We start from the raw sequence: 25,046 nt of genomic DNA, 5'->3' as shown, positions 1-25,046 counted from the left end.
CATCTTATCTGAAAGCATAAAATGTTGAATTTCATGGCTAGGGAAGTTGGTGAGGTTTTACCAATCAGACTGCTTCTGTCTTTCCTGTTACTTGTATCTGTTAGTAACCATGGAATGCTCTTGTTTCACAGAATTACTTCTTGCTTTCTTCTTCTATGGACAAAACTGTCAGATTATGGCACATATCAAGAAGAGAATGTCTCTGCTGTTTCCAGCACATAGACTTTGTCACTGCTATAGCATTCCATCCAAGGGTAAGCGCAATTGGCCTCTTTCTTCTCAAAAGCCAGAATTTGTAAGAGTCCTCGCCTGTGTGTGTAATCTTGTAAAGCATCTGTAATGGATGGAACTCCATTTACCAGTAGTTTTTATATTATCCTTTCAGTCTTAAACATAATCTACTCCTCTGAGAGCTCCTATGTGGGAGGTTCTGGAGAGAAGCTGTTTGGCAGTGGGGGGGGAAGCCTTTAAGGAAGGCAGGCATACTTGAAGCGCAAGCAGAGACTAATGTAGTGTCTCCTCTCAGGATGACAGGTACTTCTTAAGTGGTTCATTGGATGGGAAGCTCCGGCTCTGGAACATTCCCGACAAGAAGGTGGCATTATGGAATGAAGTAGATGGGCAGACAAAATTGATTACAGCTGCCAACTTCTGTCAGAATGGCAAATATGCAGTCATAGGCACATACGATGGGAGATGCATCTTCTATGACACTGAGGTAAAGCCTTTTGGAGACTGTATTTTTTAATGCTACATAACTAACAGATTTCAAATGCTTATTGGAATATCAAGGAACAAGCATTTTAAAACTTGTTTTCACAATTATTTCAAATACCTTTTCAGCACTTGAAGTACCATACGCAAATACACGTGCGCTCTACCAGGGGCCGAAACAGAGTTGGAAGGAAAATCACTGGCATTGAACCCTTGCCTGGAGAAAATAAGGTACAGACTTTCAGGGAAGCTTTAGCTCAGTTCTGTAGTCTGGTATTTATGTTTAATGCTTAAGAAGTTTGTGTTAGGTCTTGCTTGTAGTCACTGACTTAAATCCTTTAACACTACTAAAGACTAAGAAGTCTCTTAACACTACTAAAATGAGCACTGCTCTTTGCTGATATAGGCTAATACAATACTAAGTAGTGGTAAATTAGAGTATATTCTTTTTAAGTAACATTATGTTCTGATTAATGTAAATGTGAAAAAATCTTCACAGATGGCTTTCAGTGAAAATTTCTCTGGCATAAGTAACCTCTCAAATTTAATACTCATTTGGGAGTGTGCTTCATAGAGAAGCTGAAAAGATGCTGAAAGCTCAGAAGCTGTTATCCAAACAAGTGTATTTCAGAATCAGTCATTCTGTTTAGCTTCAGTCTAAACTGAAGCCCTGTGAAAGGCTCAAATTCTTGTCATACAAAGTACATGCTGTTGAATGTTAAACTCACAACCTGTAGCTGGGGAGTTTCTCTCTTTTATATAAAGTTTCAGGGGTGATGTGGAATCAACAGCTGGGTCTGTCAGAGTAGCAGACCACCAGCTGCTATCACCTGTATCGTACTCTGATCAATGTCAGAGAAATCATTGAATCCCTAAAACACGCAGAAGATTCAGAACTCAGTAGTGCTTTTGGGTTTGCCTCAGATGTGTGCTGGCGTGTTAGATGGTGTAATAAAACACAGCTCAGCATGAACTCTTCTGAAAACAAGCAGGAAGATCTGTAATGTGATGGTGGTCCAAGACTTGCTCCAACTTTGCTGCATAAAGGGTCAGATAAGTGGGGCTCAGTATTTGACTGCTCCTCTGCTATTCCCTTGTCCTAGCAGCATCTTGAGGCTCACTGCTAACCTACAGTCTGCTCTACTTCTAAGGTACCATGAAAGGGCTCATCAGCTCAATGCCCTTACGCATTTTGACAACCCTTTTCATAGGCTTCTCTGTTCCTTACAAGTACATTCAAGCTCCTGATCTGAAACATATGAATAGGAAGCATGCTGGCATGGACTAAGAAAAGCCCAGTTCGTGTATGTAGCAGATAATGGCCTCTGTTTTGTGCTTCATGAGTGATAGGTTACAACTCGCCAGGAATTTACCTCACTAGAAAGCTGCTCTGCTGCATTATTGGGGAATGTGCTCCAAAATAGCCTTTGCAAATTGATGGCTGTTCTTTGGGCCCACGTTTTACTTCAGTAAAGAGCAGCTGTTCTGGTTCAGACCAAGCAGGGTGATCTTGACAGTGAACCTATGTTCTGTCCATTGACAGAAAATGAGAGAGAAAACTGTCATTGCCCAATCTTTCTGCTTCTTTGGGGCTATTCTTTGTGTGTGTCACTTTTTTGATCCAGAATAACTGAATTCTGACTCTGAATGAGCTCCTTCTTAGCCGTGCCCGTCATTTCTGCTCCTAAATTTTATCTCTTTTCCAGATACTAGTGACATCAAATGATTCCAGGATCAGATTGTATGACCTGAGAGATCTGTCTTTGTCTATGAAATACAAAGGTTATGTCAACAGCAGCAGCCAAATCAAAGCTAGCTTTAGGTAAGACAATATAACAATGGGGTTGTTGGGTTTGGGAAATGCTGTGGCTGAAGTACAGAGGCTTTTGCTTTATTTGTTTACCTTGGTATGAAACTGAGCCTCTGAAACATCACTTGGCTCTGAGTACAAAGGTGACTGAAGGCTGTGGTCAGGAATGACAGAGCTGCCTGCAAGCAGGAAGCTTCTGTGAAGGATTGAGTCCTTTTGTATTGACAGCACAATGCATGTCCATTACTGCTGCTGTAAATGCAGGAACTCTCCTAGAACTGATGGGGTTGGAACACTGCATCGTTTCTTTCCTCCATGATAAACAGGTTTCGTGTCCTTAGTTTTGTCAGGTATTGCTGCAGATGTGTGGGTCACCCAAGTGCTACCCAAGGCTGCTGGTCACTGCCCATGCATCATCACTCTCAAGAAACAGCCTGCAGATCTGAGTGGGAATTCTTTCCTCTTTCTCTATGCAAGCCTAAGATGCTTTCCTGACTTTGAGTCTATTGCTGTGACTGCCATGGGAATACCAGGGGTTTAAAGTAGTAAAAGAGGGGGAGTAGAGGGAGAAGAATGTTTGTTCTATTCTCTTTTTGAGCCTTGCAGAAGCCGAAGGGAAAAACGCTTGTGCATCTGTTTAACCTGGCTGTTTGAACAGAGGAGGGCAGCAGTGCTTAAGGAATAATGCTGAGTTTAATCTTGATGACCTCTGAAAGCATCTTTAAGGCTGATCCATTATTTCCCAGGATGGCTGAGGTTGGATGGGACCTCTGGAAGTCATCTTGTCCAGCCCCCTGCTCAAGATTAACTTCCAAATTGAGTTGTTTCTACTGACAGAGCTGTAGCACAGTTGGGGTAGGGTTTAGCTATGGGGCATACTCACACGGTAGGGAAATCCAAAGTGGATTTGCAGGGGTGGTTCTGTCTCTGTCAGTGTGTGTTATACAGTCATTTAGTTACAATCTTGTTGAATGTCTTTCTTCTTCCACCTGTGTGGATTGTTTTGCCCATGACTGTTGGTAGCAGTTCCTGTTGCACAGTCTGGTGCTCACACAGGTTCCAGACTCAGATACAAATTGCCCTTCAAGATGATGCCATTTTCATGTTGCTCTTCTGTGCCAGAAGCTGCAGGAGAACAGCTTCTGTGTGCTCTTCATGAGACCTACCTTTTCCTCCCAGCAGGAGAGCCTCAGGCATTTGCATGCACACACATTTAAGTGGTTTTTCATATTTTTTAGATTTTTTTGAGTTGCAGTCACTAAAATAACGCATCAGTTTGAATGGGGACCTTGGCCTGATTGCACTTGTAAAGCTGCACGTCATCTGGAGAGCTGCTGTAGTGGGTGCTTGAACAGCCAAGAAAAGTAATGGTTTTCCTTCTTTGACTCTTTAGCCATGACTTTACCTACATTGTGAGTGGTTCAGAAGATAAATACGTTTATATCTGGAGTACATACCATGACTTGAGCAAGTTCACTTCTGTAAGGAGAGACCGTAATGACTTCTGGGAAGGCATTAAAGGTAAGAAGCAGTCTTTGATCTGTGTTTTATCAAAGCTCTCATGATTTCAAAAATGAAGTCTTTTATGTTCTCCTTTCCATTTGCTCAGCAGTGCTGTTCATTTAGTTTGAACAGATTGTCAGGAAGACGCATTGGAATTGGGGTTTCAGTAAGCGGCCTCTCAGAAAACCTTGTCCACAAGAAACTCTGCAGATGCATGCTTGGGATGGCAAGAGGCAGAGCAGCTAAGAACATGTCCACTTACAGTGAGGGAACTTCAGTCAGGTTCTGCCAGCAAAACTGATTAAGAGCAGGAAGAACATTGTGCTGGCAGAGCTTGCTTGTGTAAGTGTAAAGATTGATCCTTAGGTCCTTTATGGGAAAGTGACTGAAAACAGTGCAAAAAAGGAGCAACTCATCTGCACACACACACAAGTTTTGGGGCTGTGTTTGTATTAAACATGTTTCAGAGCCCTTACCAGTTAATTTGGGGCTTTTATTACCAGTTAATAATTAGAGGAACTTCTGAGCTCCCCAGGCTTACAAACCAATGACAGTTTCTGAATGATGAGCTTACCTGGTGCCAGCAGCACTGAGATCCTTGGATAGTTACTGAAATGGATGCCTGCTGTTGTTGTATAACAGTTCCTTGCAGCCAGGTAACCAAAGTTGGGTTTTCTTTCTGAAGCTCACAATGCAGTGGTCACATCGGCCATTTTTGCTCCCAATCCTGGTTTGATGGTGGCACTGGAAACTTCAGAGAAGCAAGAAGCTGAAAGTAAGGGAGAAGATTCTGAAACGTCAGACACCATACCCTCTGGTAGGTGTTTGAGATGAGCTCTGCCTGATGCCATAGCATGAGGAGGAAAGGATTATTAATCTGGGGAGGGGGTTCTTGAGAAGAAAAGTCCTTGCAGTGGCATGGGTCCACATTCCTACCTTAGCAGTTAAACATTTTGATAACTGCTGTATTCTTAAAACCTGAGAGAATGTGAAGTGAGGAGCAGAGCTGTTGTCCTCTGTACATTAGGATTCTTTCTGCATTTGAGCTGCTAGGAAGTTGAGTTCTACCAGCATAGAATCCCAGCTTGGTTTGTATTGAAAGGGACCTTAAAGCTCATCCAGTTCCAACCCCTGCCACGGGCAGGAACACCTTCCACTAGAGCAGCTTGCTCCAAGCCCCTGTGTCCAACCTGGCCTTGAACACTGCCAGGGATGGGGCAGCCACAGCTTCTCTGGGCACCCTGTGCCAGCGCCTCAGCACCCTCCCAGGGAAGAGCTTCTGCCTAAGAGCTCATCTCAGTCTCCCCTCGGGCAGGTTAAAGCCATTCCCCTTGGCCTGTCCCTACAGGCCCTTGTCCCAAGCCCCTCTCCAGCTTTCCTGGAGCCCCTTTTTAGGCACTGGAGCTGCTCTCAGGTCTCCCCTTCAGGAGCCTTCTCTTCTCCAGGCTGACCCAGCCCAGCTCTCTCAGCCTGGCTCCAGCCTTCTAACATAAGTTCCCCTTCCAAGAGGTGCAGATGTTCCTTGAAGCATTGGCTGGATAACAGGAATGTGATAAAGGAGGGGAGGTGTCACAGCAAGAGCTTAGCTTCTGATGAGAGCTTGATCTTTTAATACATTTTTGTAGATAAACTAACAGTTCATTCTCTTTCCTCCTTAAGGAGCTTTGAAGATAGATCACACGGAAGTGCTTTTATCAGCCGACTTCACTGGAGCAATCAAAGTCTTCATTAACAAAAAGAAATATGTATCTTAGTTGGTCTGCAACTGACAGCACAAAGCTATGGTACTGTGGGATTCACCCCCAGAAATAATGCCGGGCAAAGCAGAGTATCTAATATAATAGTGTTACAGGTTGAGTTCTTCTTAAATCTTTCTTTTAAGGCTACTCAAATATTGGATCCTGGGAAAGCAGCGTCTGCCTTTAACACCTGGGCTTTAGAATAGAGAGGAATGGCTAAGAATAGTTCTGCCAAACATCAGACTCTAAACGTTCTATGAGCAGCTGTTCTGCACTGGCCTTGTGAGCCTGCACGCGTTTCTGCACAGTAACACACCTGTCTTGGGTACATGCACTCATTTGAACAGGTATCAAAAGGATTCCCGTGGTGCCAGTGGCCACTAGATGTCAGGGATGGGAAGGGAAGGCTAGGGGAGCGCTCTGGTCTGCTGTTTGCACAAGATTCCATTGGATGGGATGTTGAATCTGTAGTCGCTGCTGTTGCCATGTTTAAGTTCTGGGAGTTTGTGGTGGGTCAGCAACGTGTGTAAATGTTTTTATAAATCCCTCAACTTCAGAACGTGGAAAACCTCTTTTTTTTTTTGTTGTCTTTTAATTGTCGTGGACTTTGGGTTCCTTTCTTATCTCTGATTTTTTGCACACTGGAGCACAATACTTGTGTAAAGAATTCTCTCATTCCTTCTTCACGGGCACCAAGATATAGTCACCTTCCAGGTAAAACTGAGCTGCATTAGAAAGTTCTTCTATTTTACAAGTATGTAAAATAAACTGTTTACATTTTTTAAGCATTGTAGCTTAAAGTTTTAAGTTGTTCTCATTTGTTTTGTGCCACTGAATTTTGAAAGTCTTTGTAAATATTCATATATAAAACACCTATGAAGTAACATTCTGGGCACTGGGACCCACACAATGTTATTGATGGTCGAGTGGTTCAGAACAGATGTATCATTAAACTTGGTCACACACTTGGAAACTGTTGCTTCTTTTCCATTTTGATTCATAAATTTGCCTTTTGTGTGAGTGGTTTTGACCTGTTTCTCAGATCATTGACCTTGCATGCACTGGTTAACTCCTGAGTTCTGCTTTTCCTGATCTTGGCACTTCTTGAGTGACAGTTTTCTTCCTGAAGCAGTGGGGACTGGACCACTGCAACTGGATGTGTAAGGAGGAGGCTCCCAAAGCGTATAAAGATTCCTTCCCATGTGGTTCTGGGCAGCCTGGTTGCCCTGCTCATTTCAGGGAGGTTGGATTAGATGAGCTTTGAAGGTCGCTTCCAACCCAAATCAGTCTGTGAGTAGAAGAATGAAGGCAGGGAGGAGCAGGAAATGAGTCTTGCTCCCCTTTTCTTTTTACTCAAGTGAATTTGAGCAGCTCTTTGTGTAAAACTGTCTTGACCGTGAAAGGCTGCTTGTTGCAATAGGAGCATCACCCGCCAACATCAGCAGTACATACTGATGTATAAAGCGATTTTTCAGTTGACACACTTGGAGTAAGCTTGACTCAGGTTTGAAAGTACCTGTATAGATGAGATGGGCTAAAATCACTCCAGATTTTAGCGGAGCTCAAAGTAATGACAAATGGACAGAAGTGAGGAGATGGCACAAGACAGCACGTGGTTTGTGACTCCAGCCATGAGTTTCTGTATCAGGTTATGTATGTGGAGACTGACTGTGATTCCTGTGAGCTGATCCAAGCCATTTCTGGAGTTTGGTGCAGCTGCTCTATGTATTGGGTGACAAATGCAAGGTAAGAAGTTGCTTTGTGCAGTGCAAACACCATCACTTCACTTACAGGTTCCTTCTCTCCACTGTCTGGGCCTAAAGCCAGCGGTTCAAGAAGATGAATGCTGCGTAACTCCTCTTTTCTTAAGCTGAAAAGGGTTGGGTATTTCACAGAATCGTCACAGAGGGGCTTAGGTTGAAGGGACCTTAAAGCTCATCCACTTCCAACCCCCTGCCATGGGCAGGGGCACCATGCACTGGACCAGGTTGCTCAGTGTTTAGAGCAGTGCTGGTGCTACAGCTGGGTGTCTGAGCACACCTGAAGTGCTCAAGGTTTCATTGAGCACTGATGTCTGACCACATCACCCACATACACACCATGACCATTGCCTTGATGGGAGGCACGGGCTGCATAAAAAGCTTTGCTGGAGGAGTTCCTCGCTTGTGGCCCTGGAGTTGCCTGGTCTTGGCTTTGTTATCAGGAAAGGTACAGGTGAGTGTGCAGGCATGAGTATAAGGCCGCATCTGAGGTACTTGAAATCCATTAAAGCGTTACAGCTCTATCCATATCCCACAGGAATTCTAAAGCTGGGACACTGCAGGTGTAATGGCATTTATAACCCTCTGCCTTCTCAGCTGGAAAATGTGTCTGGATGTGGGTTACTGACCCCATGGGTCAGTGCAGGAATGCTGGCTCCAGTCCAATGGATGAAGTACTGGGGTTAATCACCTGCTTAAGGCTAATCACACAGTGAAGTGCTTCTCTGGGCTAGGCCCATTTACAGGTGATGAAAGGGCTCACAGACACCCAGTGCAGGCAGGGTAAGATGGAGTGTTATTCCCTAATGCTATTAAGAGCCTTTTATCTTGGATGGCTTATGAGATATTAAAGCCTAAACCCTTCCAGTTACAGGGCTGGTCCCTACGCAGGGTTCCAGCCCTTACTGGAGCATCAACTGCACGAATAGATGTTAGGAAAGAAATACTCATTCTTCTTTACTGCACCCTCGGTGCTATAATGCTGCAGGGGAGTAGGAGGGACTCTGCCGTCAGTCTAATGCCATGTCCCTGGCTGCCTGTGCTGTCCCTCCAGTCAGGGAAGGAGGAGGCAAAGGAGTTGTTTTGCCTGTGTTGGCTGCACCTTCCAGTGTGACTCCTCCCTGGTCTCTGCAGCCCGGGTAGGGCTGGGTACCCTGAGAGGTTGGGGAGCAAACCCCAGGTGCTCTGAAGCCTGCGATGGATGTGGTTAAGAATTTAACTTTGTAGGAAGTCACTTCAGGATGCGGTGTTGTCTTCTGCAGGTACCCCTGAGAGACCCTCGTGTGTCCTTAGAACAGAACCTCTCCGGTCACTGCTCCCCAGACCCAGAGATATTCCAGTAACGAGGACATGATGTGTGTGGAACATGCTGCCCTCCCCTTCCCACACTGCTTCCCAGTCTGGGTGGAAGAGGAGGGTTTCTTTCCCATCCCGTATCCCCTGTCTGTGTGCCGGTGCTGCCCCAAACCTCTGTGAGATGGACCTGTTGTATGTGTGTGCCTTCAGGGTTTGCCTCCAGCATCGCCCTTACAGATTGCTTCTGGTTTGCTCACAACAGATTCCAACTAAGTCCGTGTTGCACTGTATTGAATATTACTGTATCTGGAAGAAGAAGATCTTTGGCTGTAGATGATTTCCAGCTACTGGAGGGAAGACCAAGAGGCTGCTGCAGCAGGTGGAGGAGGCTGAAGAGGAGGTGCTCAGTTATTCCCCACTTGTGACTTTGGGGCAGGAAAGGGCGACTCCGCTCCCAGCACTCCCAGTCATCCCAGGTTTCTGCCACGTGCCCGTCCTCACCATCCCATTAAAGCACTTTTGGGCTCATCGGTGTTCAGGGGAGCTCACTGGGGCAGGCTCAGGCTGACAGTTGGCCTTTGTGCTGGATGTAACACATTCCCCCGGGCCCGGGCCCTTCCCAGACATTTTAAGCTCTTTTTTCCCTTCCGCTCTCCTCCACCTTTTGGGAAGTGGAGGAAGCAGAAGGAACAAGGCAATAAACTCTCTGGTTTACAGACCCTTGGCAGCCCCGCGTTCTGCCACACTGGAACCTAACAGCAGAGCAGCAGAACCGGCGCCAGGCTCCAGAGCAGCCCCGTGGCGGCGGTGACGGGAGTGGACTCCCCTGCCCTGAGTGCCAAAGGGACTTGGATTGAGCTGCACCTTTACAGCCAGCTTCCACCCCAGCCATGGGCTTTGTTTAAACACCGACCTGCCCAAACCCTCCCAGATCAGAAACTCGGGAGCTTGGCTTGAGGGAGGTGCTGGAATTGTCAAGAGGAATCACAAATCCCCACGTGTTTTCTGACTTCCAGGGCGCTCAACAGCACTCGGGGCAGGAACTCCCATACAACGATCCACTGCCGCCAGCAGGAACAACCACCCTCGGGCTGAGCTCCGCCATGTCATTGATTATGGTGCTGATGTTATTGTTGTTTGTAGTAGTTGTATTTCATTGTAGTAGGAGCAGTGTTACACTGTTCTTCAGTGGTAGCGGTAGGATGCTGTTGTACTTTAGTTGTTAGTAGTAGTAGGTTATACTTTATATATTATTGTTGTTATTAATAGTAGTAGTATTGTGTTGTCTTTTATTGTTGTTATTGTCAGATGTTATTTGTTATTATTACTGTTGTTCTGTCATGTTATTCATTGCCATTATTCTCAGTCTTCCACTGCACTGCACTTATTAAACTGTTCTCTCCCAACCACTTGTGTTTCCCACTCTTCCCGTTCTCCTCCCATCCCTCCCGCAGGGCACAGGGGCTGAGCGAGCGGCTCCGTGCTCCCCAGTTCCCACCTGGGTTCAGACCTACCCGGCTCCGGTGCAGGTTCCCTCCTGCCTCTCAAAGGGCTCCACGCGGTCGCTCCAGGCCAGGGGCTCAGGATCCCAAACGCCTCTTCCCGGGGCAGCCAGAGGGAAATCCCATGGGCTGCGGGCGCTGCCCATCCGCTCAGGATCCATCCCGCTGCGGGTCTGATCCTGCCCGGCGCAGGCAGGGGCGGGCAGGGCCAAGCGCCGGCATCAGGCGCGTCCCATGGGATTGAACAGGGCGAGGAATTCCCGGGCGAGGGGCCGGGCCTGGGGCTTTGTTCACAGCCCCGGGTTGATTGGATCGGACTGGCCGAGACGTTCCCTCGCTCGGTCCCTACAGGCCCCTGTCCAAAGCCCCACTGCAGTGCCCGGTCCCTTCACCCGCAGCCCGGTGCCCTTGGCTGAGCCCATGTGCTCGGCGGGGCCGTCCCCGCAGCTCCCCCCGCGCCGCACCTGCGGCGGGGACAAAGCCGATCCGAGCTGATGCAGGGCGTGGCGGACCGAGCCCAGCAGAACCGAACCGGGCAGCGGCCTCCCGGTCCCAGCCCCGCCCCGCCCCGCGGCTCCGCCCGCCCCTGGCCCGGCCCCGCCGCGCCCGCCCGCCCGCAAGGAGGCAGCGGCTCGGCTCGGCTCGGCGCGGCCCCCGGCTCGGGCCATGTCGCCATGTCGGAAGTGAGGAAGTTCACGAAGCGGCTCAGCAAGCCGGGCACGGCGGCCGAGCTCCGGCAGAGCGTCTCGGAGGCGGTGCGCGGCTCCTTCGTCCTGGTGAGCGCGGCTCGGCTGGGCTCGGGGGGCGCCGCCGCCGCCAGGAGCCGCGCCCGGCCCGGCGGTACCCGCGGGGAAGGGGCAGGGTTGGGCAAGGGATGCGCTGAACAGAGGAAGAGGAAGGGGGTGAGCGGGGCCGGGCAGCGCCGGGCGAGGCAGGGGATGGGGATGGGGATGGGGATGGGAAGGGCAGCGGTCCCTCCCCGCCTTCCCTCCCCGCGTTCCCCCCATGTGCATCCCGCCTGCCCCCCCCCCCCGCCACCTGCCGGCACCGAGCCCCCCCCAGCGCCTCTCGCAGCCGGGGTTCTGCGGGGAACCGGAGCTGGGGCCCGCGCTCGTGTGGAGGGAGCGGGAGGGAACGAACGGGAACGGGAACGAGCCGCGGGGGGAGCGGGCGGACAGGCACGGAGCTCCCCCCGCCGCGGGTCAGGCGGACAGCGCAGGGCCTGGCAGCGGGAGAGGCACCGGCGCTGGTGTGAGCCGGGAGCGCCACCGCCACGTCCCGGGAATGCCGTGCCCGGGCGAAGCCACGTGCGTTCGGGATGCGCTCCCTGCAGCAGGTTGGCTGTGTTGTGCTGCAGCGTTTGTGCCCTGCTCGGGCGGGCGCTGGGCCCCAGAGCCGCCGGCGCTGTGCTGGATGTGCCGCTCGTTGGGTTACTCCAGCGTGTGATCAGTTTGACCTTGGTGCCGATGGAAGGGGAGGTAGTGAGATGTGCAGAAAGTGTGGTACAAGTTCCGAGTAATTTCTGTTGCAGAGTCACAGAACCCCAACTTGGTTTGGGTTGGAAGGGACCTGAAAGCTCCTCCAGTTCCAAACCCCTGCCTTGGGCAGGGACACCTTCCTCAAGACCAGGTGGCTTAAGATTAGTTCTCTACCATCACATCAGATGGCATGTGTTGTTAAATAAACAGGGGATTCAACTGTTCTTTTAAAACCAGAGTTTTCTTGTACATTTGCTGATTTCTGAAGCTGGAAATAGCCATGGTGATAATCCAGTCAGATTTCCTAGCACCATGGCTATTGCCTCCCATGTGCTGTTGTTCAGGGATCCTTACGGGCTCCGTGCAATTTGCTTTCCTTCTTTCAGCAACAATACATAGGAACAAATGCTTTGTGTGCAACCTGATGGAACCTCTCATTAAAAATGAACTTGTTTGGGTAGGACCTGAAGAGCTTTGGTATCCTGCAGGCAAATGGTTCCTCAGTGCCTGCTGTCAGCATGGGGAGGGATGGGTGGGACTGCAGATGAGAATGAAGAACACCTTGACAGCATCCCGAAGGAGCCAGCAGGGCCCAGCATCCATCAGCAGCCGCCCTCCTCCTAGTCCTCTCCAGGGTTTCATTGCCCATGTTCCTGCCAACCTCCCTCTCCTTTGACAGGCAAATCCCTCGGAGCTGCTCCAGAGGAGGGCAAGGGCAGGTCTCTGACTCCTGGGTCTTGGCAGTTTCCTGCTTCTGACAGTTCAGCAGCAAGGGATAAATCCCGGCGCCTCTGCATCACCAGAAGAGCCATAGGACACTGCAGTGTTCAGGGAGGGAGGAAGGAGGTGGCATAAGCTTGTATGACTCTCAGGTGGCACTTCCATCGTGCTCAGTAATTAAGGATGAGGTTCATGCTTTCCAGGTTGCTCAAAGAAAAAAGGTGGTTCCTCTCCATCCACCAGGTCAGCACCCTTGTAAAGAAGGCTGTTGTCTGTGGCTGCTGGGAGGGTGGAGATGGCGTACTGGAAGGTGATGCTGGGGAGTGGCTGAGAGGGGGAGATGAAAAGCCCTTGTTTCTGATCCCATTCCCAAGGTGAGGCTCAGCCTTGGCGCTGCTGAGCTGGGCAGCTGCAGAGCACGGTGTGGGCACGTCCCCTGCTCGCCTGCACCCTCCTTGAGACCCAGGCCCCAGCATGGGGAGCAGGGGCTGGTGCAGGCTGCAGCATGCTGTGTCCTGAGGTGGTGTGAGCTGAGGCTTTCAGGCTGTCTGAGGCAGACTGGAATTGCATGTCCTGGACATCCCATCCCCTTCCTGCGGCCTGGGTCCAGCAGGAGATGGAACATCAACAAAAGCAAGTGAACACGGAGCAACAGGCCAAGGGGAATGGCTTGAACCTGCCCGAGGGGAGACTGAGATGAGCTCTCAGGCAGAAGCTCTTCCCTGTGAGGGTGCTGAGGCGCTGGCACAGGGTGCCCAGAGAAGCTGTGGCTGCCCCATCCCTGGCAGTGTTCAAGGGCAGGTTGGACACAGGGGCTTGGAGCAAGCTGCTCTAGTGGAAGGGGTCCCTGCCCGTGGCAGGGGTTGGAGCTGGAGGAGCTTTAAGGTCCCTTCCAGCCCAAACCAGGCTGGGGTTCTGTGATTCTATGAATAGTTTAACGCTCCCAGAGCCTTTAGGGACACCCTGCCTGTCCCCCGGTGACCCTGTCGGGTACCTTGGCTGTCTCCAGCAGGGAGCAGAGCTAATGCTGCAGGTACCAGCACATGCAGCTCCATGCACGGAGTGGTCACTGTAGGGCTGTTTCAGTGCGTACACTGAGCTTAGCATTTTGGGCCTTCAGGGTGCTCCCTGGAGACCAGGAGCCGTCTGGAGTGAGGAGCCCTTTGTGGGCAGTGAATGAAACACTCGTAAATGGAAATGTCTCAGTGAGGAAGGCTTTCGGTGTCAGGGACGCAGGCAGCTTGCGTGGAGCATAATCTGTGCTAGAGGAGACTCATCCAGCCCGGAGCACTGTGCTCTGCGTGACCAGCCTGAGCAGGCGTGATGTGCGGGATGATGCAGCTTCAAGCCTGCTGTCCTGCAGGTGACGTGAAGTTCATGTCGTCTGATTTCTGTTCCTGCGTTTCCATTTACGCCTGTCCGGCACCGGGAGGATATTTACACTTCTCTTTGGGCTGCAGGGAAGTTGGTGGCAGAGTCAGCTCCTTCATGTGTGTGAAAGGGAAGCACTGGATGTGGCGCTGGTCGGGCACCAGAGGAAGGGGAGGTTGTGCCTTCCCGAGGTGTCCTGGGGTACCCGTGTCCCACGCTTTGGACCAGTGCTGTTCCTGTCGTGCTATCAGTGGAGCTGTGATCCAGAGCCATAGCAGTGAGAATAAGTGAGGGCTGCGGTGGGGAGCTCAGAGGAACTTCAGGCCCTGTGGGTGGGGGAGGATCACAGTGTCCCAGACTGGCTTGTGTTGGAAGGGACCTTAAAGCTCATCCAGTTACAGGCCCTTGTTCCAAGCCCCTCTCCAGCTTTCCTGCAGCCCCTTCAGGCACTGGAGCTGCTCTCAGGTCTCCCCTTCAGGACCCTTCTCTTCTCCAGGCTGACCCAGCCCAGCTCTCTCAGCCTGGCTCCAGAGCAGAGCTGCTCCAGCTCTTGCAGCATCCCCATGGCCTCCTCTGGCCTCGCTCCAACAGCTCCATGTCCCTCTTGTGCTGCTGCCCCAGAGCTGGGGCTCTTTTTTTCCCTTTAACTGCACTGGTGTTCCAGCATCCTGGGTGCTGTTCCGGCCGTGTGTCGTGCTCACAGGCAGGCTGTGTGAGGGAGGTCCTGGTGAGGAAAAGGAGTTCAGGAACCCCTTGTGAGCAGGCAGAGCCCTGCGGAGCGGAGCTGGGAGCAGCCAGCATGTGGGAGCCGCGGTGCTCGGTGCGCCTGTGCTGCGGCGCAGGCTGTATCAATGGCAGCTTCCAATGGTCCCTGATGTGTGCTGCAGATTGGAGCTCGGGGACGGAGTTTTGGCAGGATAACTGACAGCCAGTGTCACTGTTTAAACAAACAGACAAACGGAGCCGAAGCGTTGAGTTGGCAGGTGGGATAAATGGCATGCGAGCAGAGAGCAAAGTGAAGATTAGGGGAAGGAGGGGAGCAGCCAAGCCTCAGTGTGATAACTTAAACCGTCCTTCACCAAGAGATACCCTGGGCACCACAGTAAAACCCTGTGCCAGGGTGCGAAGTGCTGGGCAGAGCTGGGAGAGCCATGAAGGCTCGACCTCAAGGGTTGCAGCCAGGGACCCTTGGCAGTGGATAGACAGGGGTGGTTTTGGCTCAGACCTTCAGTGCAATCTCCCCCTTCCCATCCTCTCCACGCTCGGGATGTTGCTGAGTGTTAATGGGAAAGTCGTGCAGCGAGGCAGGAGGAGCCAGCGCCGAGGTGCTGCCCGACACAGGACCTGAGCGGCCACGAGAGCGTTGCAAGGCACTATCATAGAACCACAGACACAGGTCTGAAGGGAGCTTAGAGCTCCTCCAGCTCCAATCCCTGCCATGGGCAGGGACCCCTTCCACTGGAGCAGCTTGCTCCAAGCCCCGGTGTCCAACCTGCCCTTGAACACTGCCAGGGATGGGGTATTCAAACCCAGCGCCTGCTCCCTGTGCTGTGTGGTGCTGCAGGATGTGCCCCCTGGAACCCCTCACCATGGGCACTGTGCCGGGAGGAGCTGGGTTTTGTTTGATCCGGGCTGGGCTGGGCTCGTAGGGGGGGCTCAGTTTCAGGCAGGCTCAAAAAGGCGATAAAAAGCTCCTTAATGGTGATACTAAGAAGGTTTTGACTGGAGGCAAAAAGGCATTTTGTTCTTTCTGTGTGTTTTGGTTGGTTTTTTTTGCAGCTTAAACTGTATTATTAGTGTCTGAATTTATGCCTATGCGGAAGAAGTCAGCTTCCTGCATAGAATCCTCCCTTAATAAGCTAAATTCACTTTGATCAATGTGAAGACTTTACATGCAGCGTTTGTAGCGCTCTTGGCACTCAAGAGAGACACAGAATACGGGCATGTGTTGTGTCCCCCCCCGGGGGTAATCAGCATGCTGTGTTTGCATAGTGTGCATGGAGAAAGAGATGTGCGTGAGCACGGGAGGAGCTCCTGCCCCCGTGTAAGCGGTGCTGTCGGTCCAGGCGGGGCAGGCTCTGCGGAGGTGCTCAAGGGGAGATGCTTGCTCACAAGGGTTTACTCCAGAAACCCTTCAGTGCATTCCTAACATTAATCACGTCCTTCCCTGACGTGGGGCTCGCTGGGTGCTGGAAGGGGCTGAGTTTAGGCGGGTGCTGGCTGGGTGCCGTGGCACAGCGTGTGCCATGGATGTGTCCTGCGCATACCCCGGTCACGCAGTGGATGAAGGGCGCTGTTCCATGGAGGGGAGCGCAGCCCCGAGCCCACGGTGCTGTCATTGGGGGCCACTTAGCAAATCCCCAGCGTGTCTCCTACCAACACCCAGTGCAGGGGGAAGGAAGCAATCCCTTGCTCCCCCAGGCACACCAGTGCGCAGAGGAACGGGTGCTGTAGGATGAGCTGTAGTCAATGCATCCATTTCTTGAGGTTTTTGGAGGCTATGACAGCTTTTGATGGCACTCGATCTCATCCTTCCCCAGCATCACTTCAGTGGATGTGTCCTCCTGCCCACTGTAGGCAAGCTCTGGGAAGGAACTAAAGCACCCAGGCCTTACACGTGTTTGCATAGATTTCTTCCCATGTCCTGCTGGCCGTGTGGCTGGGGCTTTGGCACTGGCTGGGCCAGGCCAAGAGTGGTTTGTTCTGTGCTAGGGCCGGTGTCGTGAAGATGGAGGAGTCCCTGCACTGCCAGCATCTGCCCTCCCACCGTCAGTGCACTGAAACGCCTGGACCAGATGGCTGCTGGTGGTGCAGCAAATGCCAGCAATGCGGCTGGGGCTTTGGTGCACCCTGCATCCGCTGAGGGGATGCTCTCGGGCTTTGTTTCAGCCTCCTGTGTTATCTGGAGATGTTTGCAGAGATCCCTCCCAGGAGCAGAGGTGTTTGAGCATGGCCTGCCTGCTGTCATGCCTATTGGGGAGCCCTTTATAGCTGCAGCTCGGTGGCTCTTGCAGCGTTTCGCTTAGCCCTTTGCAGCTGAGTTATTACCTCTAATGATGCAAAACTGCATGAAGCTTTTGACGTTTCCATGGCCTGAGAATGCAAGTCACGGTCACACTCAGCCGCTGAACAGCAGCCAGGCTGGGGGCACGCGTGTGCTTTACATCCCTGCTTGATTGGCCTCGCTCCTGTTGTGTCCAGGGAAGGAAAGGGTAGCTCAGTATCCATTACGGCCACGGCTGTCATCTTCGGAACGCTGGAGCGCGTTTCCTGCCACCAACACCCTCCATCTCTTTCATCCCTTAAAAGGTACAAATCAAAGCTCTTCCTTGCTGGCTCCTCTTTCCTTCAGCACAGCCCTGACTTGTCTTTACAGCTTCTCCCTGCCTCCCACTGGCTCTCTAATGGGGTCAGCTCTGCTCCTTCCTGACCCTTTTCTCACCTCTCTCTGCTTTCTTGCTGAAATGCGTTTTTTTCTCTCCCCTATTAATATCTCCTGCCACGGGGCTGGCCCTTGGGAGCACTTCCAGCTGGAGGGAGATGCTGCCTGCTTCGGTCCAGGGCAATCCCTGCTCCTGGCTGAGCGCTGGGAGTGCATCCCCACGGCAGCCTGGCCCCCAGGGAGGGGACACTGCGTGGGTGCAGCCAGGAGGATGAAGTATCTCCTGTGCAGCGTTAGGACCTGGTCATCTCCAAGTGCCACAGGACCACAGCATGGGTTGGGTTGGAAGGGACCTTAGAGCTCATTCAGTTCCAATGCCATGCCATGGGCAGGGACACCTTCCACTAGAGCAGCTTGCTCCAAGCATCTGTGTCCAACCTGCCCTTGAACACTGCCAGGGATGGGGCAGCCACAGCTTCTCTGGGCACTCTGTGCCAGCACCTCAGCACCCTCCCAGGGAAGAGCTTCTGCCTAAAAGCTCAGCTCAGTCTCCCCTCGGGCAGGTTAAAGCCATTCCCCTTGGCCTGTCCCTACATCCCTTGTCCAAACCTCTCCAGGTTTCCTGCAGCCCCTTTAGGCACTGGACCATCCCTGAAACTGCTGAGGAGAGGAGGGTTTGATGCTGCAGCCGTTGCCTGCAGCCTGGAGATGGAGCCAAGATGGAGGCTGAGGCCAACAACTTCCTGAGATGCTCAAACCACCAGCACCATCTCTGGGGTTTGACGTCCCCGCTGGGCTGTTTGTGCTGCTGAGGCAACCCAAGGCTGTGCTGTGGCTTCCTGCTCCGTTCTCCCCTGCTGCTGCTGCAGGGGCTTGGGCAAGTCCTGCTTGAGCTGGGGAGGCCATGGAGATGCTGCAAGGGCTGGAGCAGCTCTGCCCTGGAGCCAGGCTGAGAGAGCTGGGCTGGGGCAGCCTGGAGAAGAGAAGGCTCCTGAAGGGGAGACCTGAGAGCAGCTCCAGTGCCTGAAGGGGCTGCAAGAAACCTGGAGAGGGGCTTGGGACAAGGGCCTGTAGGGACAGGCCAAGGGGAATGGCTTTAACCTGCCCGAGGGGAGACTGAGCTGAGCTCTTAGGCAGAAGCTCTTCCCTGTGAGGGTGCTGAGGCGCTGGCACAGGGTGCCCAGAGAAGCTGTGGCTGCCCCATCCCTGGCAGTGTTCAAGGCCAGGTTGGACACAGGCGCTTGGAGCAAGCTGCTCCAGTGGAAGGGGTCCCTGCCCGTGGCAGGGGTTGGAGGTGGATGATCTTAAGGTCCCTTCCAACAGAAACCATTCCATGATCGTATGAAGCCTCTCTCCACTGCCTGGCTCCCTCCATGTCTCGGAGGAGCTGGGGAGCGTTTCTCCTGCTTGGCTTGGCCCCTGCACAAGTGGTTTCTTGAGTGAAAAACAAGAGTCTTGAAGAGAGGCAGGAAGGGGAGGGCTGTGCTGTTGTGATTAATGGCTCTCAGATGTTCTGAAGCCGGCTATTCTGGAACGGGATACTAAATATAAAACTGATACTACATAAATAAGTGATGAAGTGCCAGTGACATCTGAAAAGCACTTTGGGATGCGCCAGTGAAGAACTTGTATAAATAACATGTATTATTGTCATTGTAATTACTGTTTTCCTTTTTTTAGCGTGCCTTTGCTTACAGAATGCTTTGAGGGGTTGTAGCCGGCAGCAATTTGGCCGTCCCATAGAACCCAGTGCTTTTTCCACTTCCTATCAGCGCAGTTATTTTGGGAGGAGAGCGTCAACGCTGTGCCGTGTCCCCGTGTCTCTGGTCTGCGGCAGATGCTCAGCTGGATGCGGGAGCAGCTCCGCTGACGTGGGGCTGGACCGATCCCTCTGCCCGCTCCTCGTGCGGCAGGGCTGGATCTGAGCCAGGATGTACGTGGGCAGCGAGGGACACGTGGGACTGCAGGGCACTGGCGATGCTGTGGAGGTCTGTGCTGAGCTCTCACTCAGTGAGAGGTAAAAAGGTACCAGAAGCAAGCCCAGATGCTGGCCCTAATTCAGTGCCCTGTGGGCACCCATGCTGGACCACCTCAAGCATCGCCTTGTGCCGGAGATGAGCCGTGCCCCAGCTACCGCTCGCCTCCAATGGTGCTTTTCCTGTTGATTTGCTCAGGGCATCGTTTTCGGAGGTGCTGTAGCAGCTCTAGCACTTCACTGCAGTTTCTTTCTGAGGGCGGTTTCCTTTGCTCAAGTGATTACTCCAGGATCTTGAGCTTTCAGGAAGAGAACAGCATTCCTGGCCCTTGTGGCTGCAGAGCTAGGTTTCAAAATGTGATCTCCTAAAGGATGTGAAGTGTGGAGTCCACTTCTGAGTGAGTGGAAGGGAAATGAAGAGCCATACGCTGATTATCCTGACTTCCTGTGATCTGTAAGCCAATTTGAAGACATTTCAAAGCCTGAATTAGTTCTATTTGCCAGGCCTAATAACGACAGGTAGATGTTTGTGTGTCAAATGGCTGTTTCTTCAAGACTGCCTCAAGCTGGCATCTTGCACTGATGCTGCGCCACGCTCGGGGGCAGCGCTGATGACTGCAGACACTCGCTTTGTCACTGCAGAGTTGGGCATTACACTGGGAAAAGACATCCCAGTCCCAAAACCCAGCCCCCAGCCTGCCCGTCGTGGTGCCCACATGAGGTTCTGCTGCCGCCCATGGCCGTCAATGCAGGAGGGAGGTGTGGGTCTGTGAGGTGCTTTGAGACAACCTCCCCTGCCCGCAGTTCTGATCCAGCTCTGGGGCAACAACACAAGAGGGATGTGGAGCTGTTGGAGCGAGGCCAGAGGAGGCCAAGGGGAATGGCTTTAACCTGCCCGAGGAGAGACTGAGATGAGCTCTTAGGCAGAAGCTCTTCCCTGTGAGGGTGCTGAGGCGCTGGCACAGGGTGCCCAGAGAAGCTGTGGCTGCCCCATCCCTGGCAGTGTTCAAGGCCAGGTTGGACACAGGGGCTTGGAGCAAGCTGCTCTAGTGGAAGGGGTCCCTGCCCGTGGCAGGGGTTGGAGCTGGAGCAGCTTTAAGGTCCCTTCCAACCCAACCCAGGCTGGGGTTCCATGGTTCTCAAGCTCAGTGGTTTTGTGCCTTCAGCACAGCCAGGGTTCCTGTCTGGGTGTTCCTCCTGCTTTTTTAATCTTCTTTCTCTCTGGCCAGTGTAAAAGTAGTTTTGGCCTCCTCATACCCAGCTTCATTGATTACTTTTCATCCTTGTGGTTTTACCACAGCCCATCTCTGCACATCCCACCCTGGGCCCTGCTGTTCCATCCACCGAATCCTGGGTGTGCAGCAAGCTCATGGGCACAACCTCCCCATCACCTGCTGAGAGCTGCTTCCTCGTCTCCCTCCTGATTCCCTCTATGGGAATCCACATGGCTTTGCTGAGGAGCCCACAAACCTCCTGGCAGCAGCAGGGCTGCATCAGTTGTGCCTGCTGCCATGTGTGCTGACTCACACTGCCTCCGCTTGCTCTGCCTCCCTCGTTTCCCATTCCACCTCTTCCCTCTCCTGTGCTTTTGAATGCCAAGTCTTTGGGGTACAGACTTTACTCTGCCTTTGCACAGGGTTGTGGTGGTTGCAGGCACTGGATGACCAAGCTCAGGGTACCCTGCTTTTCATTGTTCTTTCTTATGCCTGGGTTGCTGGAAGGATGAATTCTGTGTGCAACTCAGCTCTGCATCCTTCCTGCAAGCTGGAATCGGAGCAGAGCCATGGGATCAGATGGGAGTGCAGGAGCTGGGGGCAGAAAAAGGGAAGAGCCGCAAATGTGCTGTTTAAAACCAGAAAGCTGTTAAAGACCGCATGATTTGAGAGAGCCCTGAGTAGAGATCTCTGTATCCCTGCCTTTGGAAAGCTTCGCTGTGGGTAGAAATGTCTCAGCTCCATGTGCCCATGCTGTTTGCCAAGTGAATTTTCTCAGTTCCATTTAAATTCTCCCATGTCCTGCCAGGTTCCATGAGCCACATAAGAAATGGGGAGTTCTCTTTGCTGCCTGCGAGGCATCCTCAGTTTCCAGTCTGCGCATTGCAGTGGGGAATGGTCCTGTTCTGCCCTAGGCTGCTGCCAGCCTCGGGAGTGATGATGGTGACCGGTATGTCCAAAGAGTACTTGTACGCTTCTGGTTTTGTCCCCTCTATGTTTGAACAAGTTCCCCAGGTTGCCTTTTCCTCCTGTTTTCTGTGCGTTTCACCTATTTTGCCCCTTGGGAACTGTTTCAAAATCAGGCCTTTGTTGAGTTTTCCACCTTAGTGCGTTACAGGGTTGCAACAGCAGAGGCAGGAAATAGGGGAGCTGTAAAATGCTTGCTAAATTATGGGGCAGTGTTGTAAAGCCTGAGATAATACATTAATATGGACCCGTGGGCCATGTGATTTCCTCCTCTCCTTTTAGCTCCTCTAAACAACCATCAATTTAATTGCAGAACCCCAGCCTGGGTTGGGTTGGAAGGGACCTTAAAGCTCCTCCAGCTCCAGCCCCTGCCACGGGCAGGGACCCCTTCCACTGGAGCAGCTTGCTCCAAGCCCCTGTGTCCAACCTGCCCTTGAACACTGCCAGGGATGGGGCAGCCACAGCTTCTCTGGGCACCCTGTGCCAGCGCCTCAGCACCCTCACAGGGAAGAGCTTCTGCCTAAGAGCTCATCTCAGTCTCCCCTCGGGCAGGTTAAAGCCATTCCCCTTGGCCTGTCCCTACATCCCTTGTCCCAAGCCCCTCTCCAGGTTTCTTGCAGCCCCTTCAGGCACTGGAGCTGCTCTAAGGTCTCCCTGGAGTCTTAATATTCCTGTCCCTTGTGTCTGCAGGTACTTTGTGAGCTGGGTGCATGCACGGGGTAGAGCTTTGTTTCTGAGGAAGTGAGAAAACCCCATGGCCTCAGGGCTGTGCAGAGGAAGGCACAGAGGAAGCACTGCAGGGCTGGTGGAGCTGGGTGGGGATGGAGCCGTGCGTGTTGGTGTCTCTGTGCTGGCTGTTGGCGCCCTGAGATGCTGAAGTTGATGGTGATGCAGCTCCCGTGCTGGGTCAGGGTTTGCTCTGGGCTTGGCTTCCGCTGTACAATGGGAAACATGCGGTGGCAGCCACCATGGAGCTTGTGTCAGCGCTTGGGGACAAGCACATTGGTTAAAGGTGCCCCCCCCCGGTGATGCTGCGAGGGCTGGAGCGGCTCTGCTCTGGAGGCAGGCTGCGAGAGCTGGGCGGCTTGAATTAAACATTTTTCATTCACTTTTCCCATACATTCACTTCACTTGGATTGTACCTGTTGTAATTGTGGGAGCAAAGAGTCACAGAAAAACACTGTCAATAGAACCCCAGCCTGGTTTGGGTTGGAAGGGACCTTAAAGCTCCTCCAGCCCCAGCCCCTGCCACGGGCAGGGACCCCTTCCACTGGAGCAGCTTGCTCCAAGCCCCTGTGTCCAACCTGCCCTTGAACACTGCCAGGGATGGGGCAGCCACAGCTCCTCTGGGCACCCTGTGCCAGCGCCTCAGCACCCTCCCAGGGAAGAATCATATTAATGTCAATTAATCGTATTCTTATAATGAAAATACCAGCATGTTTGTATTATATACAGATGCGGAGCTCTAGAACACAGGTGGCTGCTGGTTTTCAGGCAATGAAAGCTAAAATAGAAATGTCCTTTGCTGTCCTTCCCACGTGAATGTTCTCAGCTGTCGTGAGCCTTTGTTTGGAAAGCAAATACAAGGAATTTTATAAGCTTTGCAGATGGATGCAGAAAGGTGAGAAGCGAATCTGACTTCTAAAGATTTCCCCCCTCTTGGGTATTGGTAACTCCCTCGCTCAGCCTTTCCTTCAGGCTCTCTGGTGGTTTCTGTCTAGTGGGGATTTGTGCTCAGGCTGGCAGAGGGCAGCACCACAAGCAGGGCACTGAGGATCAGGACCTTTCCTTGGGGTTTTCCTTGTGCCCGTGCTTGGCCAAAGCCGAGCCTTGCGTTGGTGTCCGTGGGCATGTTTCTGTTGCAGTAGTTTCATTGAATTTCCTGTTCAAATGTCAGCCAGCTTGCTTGGTGAAGAGTCACTGCTCTAATAGAGAGGCTGTTGTTTCCCTCTGTGTTGTCCAAGGGGAGCCTCGTGACCCAGCCTGGATGGGGCCTGCGACCCTCTTCCTTGTGCTGGGGGAGGCAACGTTCTCAGGGCAGATGCAGAAGGGCAGAGAAAGCAGCATGTGTTTTGGGGCACAGGCTGGTATGGGGGGCTTGAACCGGTGGTGAGTGATGCTTACCTGGAGGTAAGGAGGGGGTGAGTGATGCTTACCTGGAGGTAAGGAGGAGGTGGGTGATGCTTACCTGGAGGTAAGGAGGGGGTGAGTGATGCTTACCTGGAGGTAAGGAGGAGGTGGGTGATGCTTACCTGGAGGTAAGGAGGGGGTGAGTGATGCTTACCTGGAGGTAAGGAGGAGGTGGGTGATGCTTACCCAGAGGTAAGGAGGAGGTGAGTGTGCTTCTCCGGGCAGGCGCACCGTGCTCCTGTTCTCTCCCTTTAAAATCAGGTTCGGTTTTGCCCCCGTGAGGTGTTTTCCCACAGGTTTTGATTTTGATCCCGGTGCTTTGAGCTGGGGGCTGCTGCCCCTGTCTAACCTGATAAATCCAGCCTGGACTTCCCCTGTTTCAGTCTGAACCCATCACCCCTTGCCCTGTTTCTACAGCCCCTGATGACGCGTCCCTCCCCAGCATCCTTGTAGCCCCCTTCAGACACTGGAAGCTGCTCTGAGGTCTCCACTCAGCTGCCATGTGTGTGCCAGAGAACCTTTGACAGCACTGCACGTGTTTTCCTGCAGACACAGGCTGATTTTGTTGCTGGACTGGCAGCCTCTCTTTGTGCCTGGATATTGGCTTTCCCCGTGGAGGAATTTGTGGTTTCTAAGACTCTAATTACTTTAGTGTAATAGTTTTTCCTCTGCTCTGATAATGACTGTGATGGGTTCCATCTGCTGCTGTGACAGCAGCGGGCAGCGCGAGGCTCCTGGATGCCAGGAGGTGTGTGCTTCAACCAAGCTCTTCAGCAAAACTAAGACTCTGAAAGCTCATTTCCAGGGCTTAAAGCTTTATCTCCAGCCATGCTGGGACACGGGGCACTAGGGTGGGACAAAGGGCAAAAGGTATCTATGATGTCTTCCTCCTTACTCTGCCGGTCTGTTTGCAGGGGCATGAGCATGGCTGGCCCCACTGAGCAGCAGGCATGGATTGGGAGGGATGGAGAAGCCTGTGTTTCCTTGGTGGCAGGCAGGAGACAGGACACAGCCCTCTGTGAGCAGCTGCTTTGCTTACAAACCTCTTCTGGCTTCCCTTTAGAGAAGCTGCGGCTGCCCCATCCCTGTCAGTGTTCAAGGCCAGGTTGGACACAGGGGCTTGGAGCAAGCTGCTCCAGTGGAAGGGGTCCCTGCCCGTGGCATGGCATTGGAACTGAACGAGCTCTAAGGTCCCTTCCAACCCAAACCAGGCTGGGGTTCTCTGACGTGTAGCACAGATAAAAGTAATTCAGCAGTGACTGTAACGATGCTCTGATATTTTTACTGGGGATTTCGCAGCAGTTCCTCTTGCTTCCCAGAAATGTAAATGAGAGCAAAACCAGGCCCCAGATTTTCCCAGCCGTTGGCTCTGGCTGAGGTGTGATTTATGGAGAGGGCTTCCCTGCATTTCCAGGGGGATGCTGTGCTTCCTTCCACAGGCGAGATGCCTGCCCCGGAGGTCACAGCAGCCGCCTTGCTCTCATCC

At 52.5% G+C, this 25,046-nt stretch overlaps 2 protein-coding genes across 9 annotated transcripts in view; both read left to right on the top strand.

Moving 5' to 3' along the window:
- WDR44 (WD repeat domain 44) overlaps positions 1-6,739 on the top strand; it is an 89,022-nt gene extending 82,283 nt beyond the window's left edge. For both annotated transcript variants that reach the window (XM_057404923.1, XM_057404924.1), the window contains 7 exons: positions 132-254; positions 527-718; positions 844-945; positions 2,421-2,536; positions 3,918-4,045; positions 4,713-4,844; positions 5,687-6,739. In XM_057404923.1, the coding sequence (XP_057260906.1) occupies positions 132-254; positions 527-718; positions 844-945; positions 2,421-2,536; positions 3,918-4,045; positions 4,713-4,844; positions 5,687-5,781 (888 nt within the window). In that variant the 3' untranslated portion in view covers positions 5,782-6,739. The remainder of the gene's footprint in view (positions 1-131; positions 255-526; positions 719-843; positions 946-2,420; positions 2,537-3,917; positions 4,046-4,712; positions 4,845-5,686) is intronic.
- A 4,212-nt stretch (positions 6,740-10,951) lies between these two features.
- The window catches only part of DOCK11 (dedicator of cytokinesis 11), a 68,597-nt gene continuing 54,502 nt past the window's right edge, over positions 10,952-25,046 (top strand). For 6 of the 7 annotated variants that reach the window (XM_057404922.1, XM_057404921.1, XM_057404919.1 and 3 more), the window contains exon 1: positions 10,952-11,100. In XM_057404922.1, coding sequence (XP_057260905.1) covers positions 10,999-11,100 — 102 coding nt within the window. In that variant the 5' untranslated portion in view covers positions 10,952-10,998. The remainder of the gene's footprint in view (positions 11,101-25,046) is intronic. The other variant, XM_057404918.1, reaches the window with a different exon arrangement.

The sequence above is a fragment of the Pezoporus wallicus genome, unplaced genomic scaffold (genome assembly GCF_028554395.1).
Source record: "Pezoporus wallicus isolate ANWC-B61680 ecotype Strahan unplaced genomic scaffold, APGP_CSIRO_Pwel_v1 contig_6217, whole genome shotgun sequence".
Taxonomy (NCBI): Eukaryota; Metazoa; Chordata; class Aves; order Psittaciformes; family Psittacidae; genus Pezoporus; species Pezoporus wallicus.
This window is presented reverse-complemented; position numbering and strand designations above follow the sequence as displayed.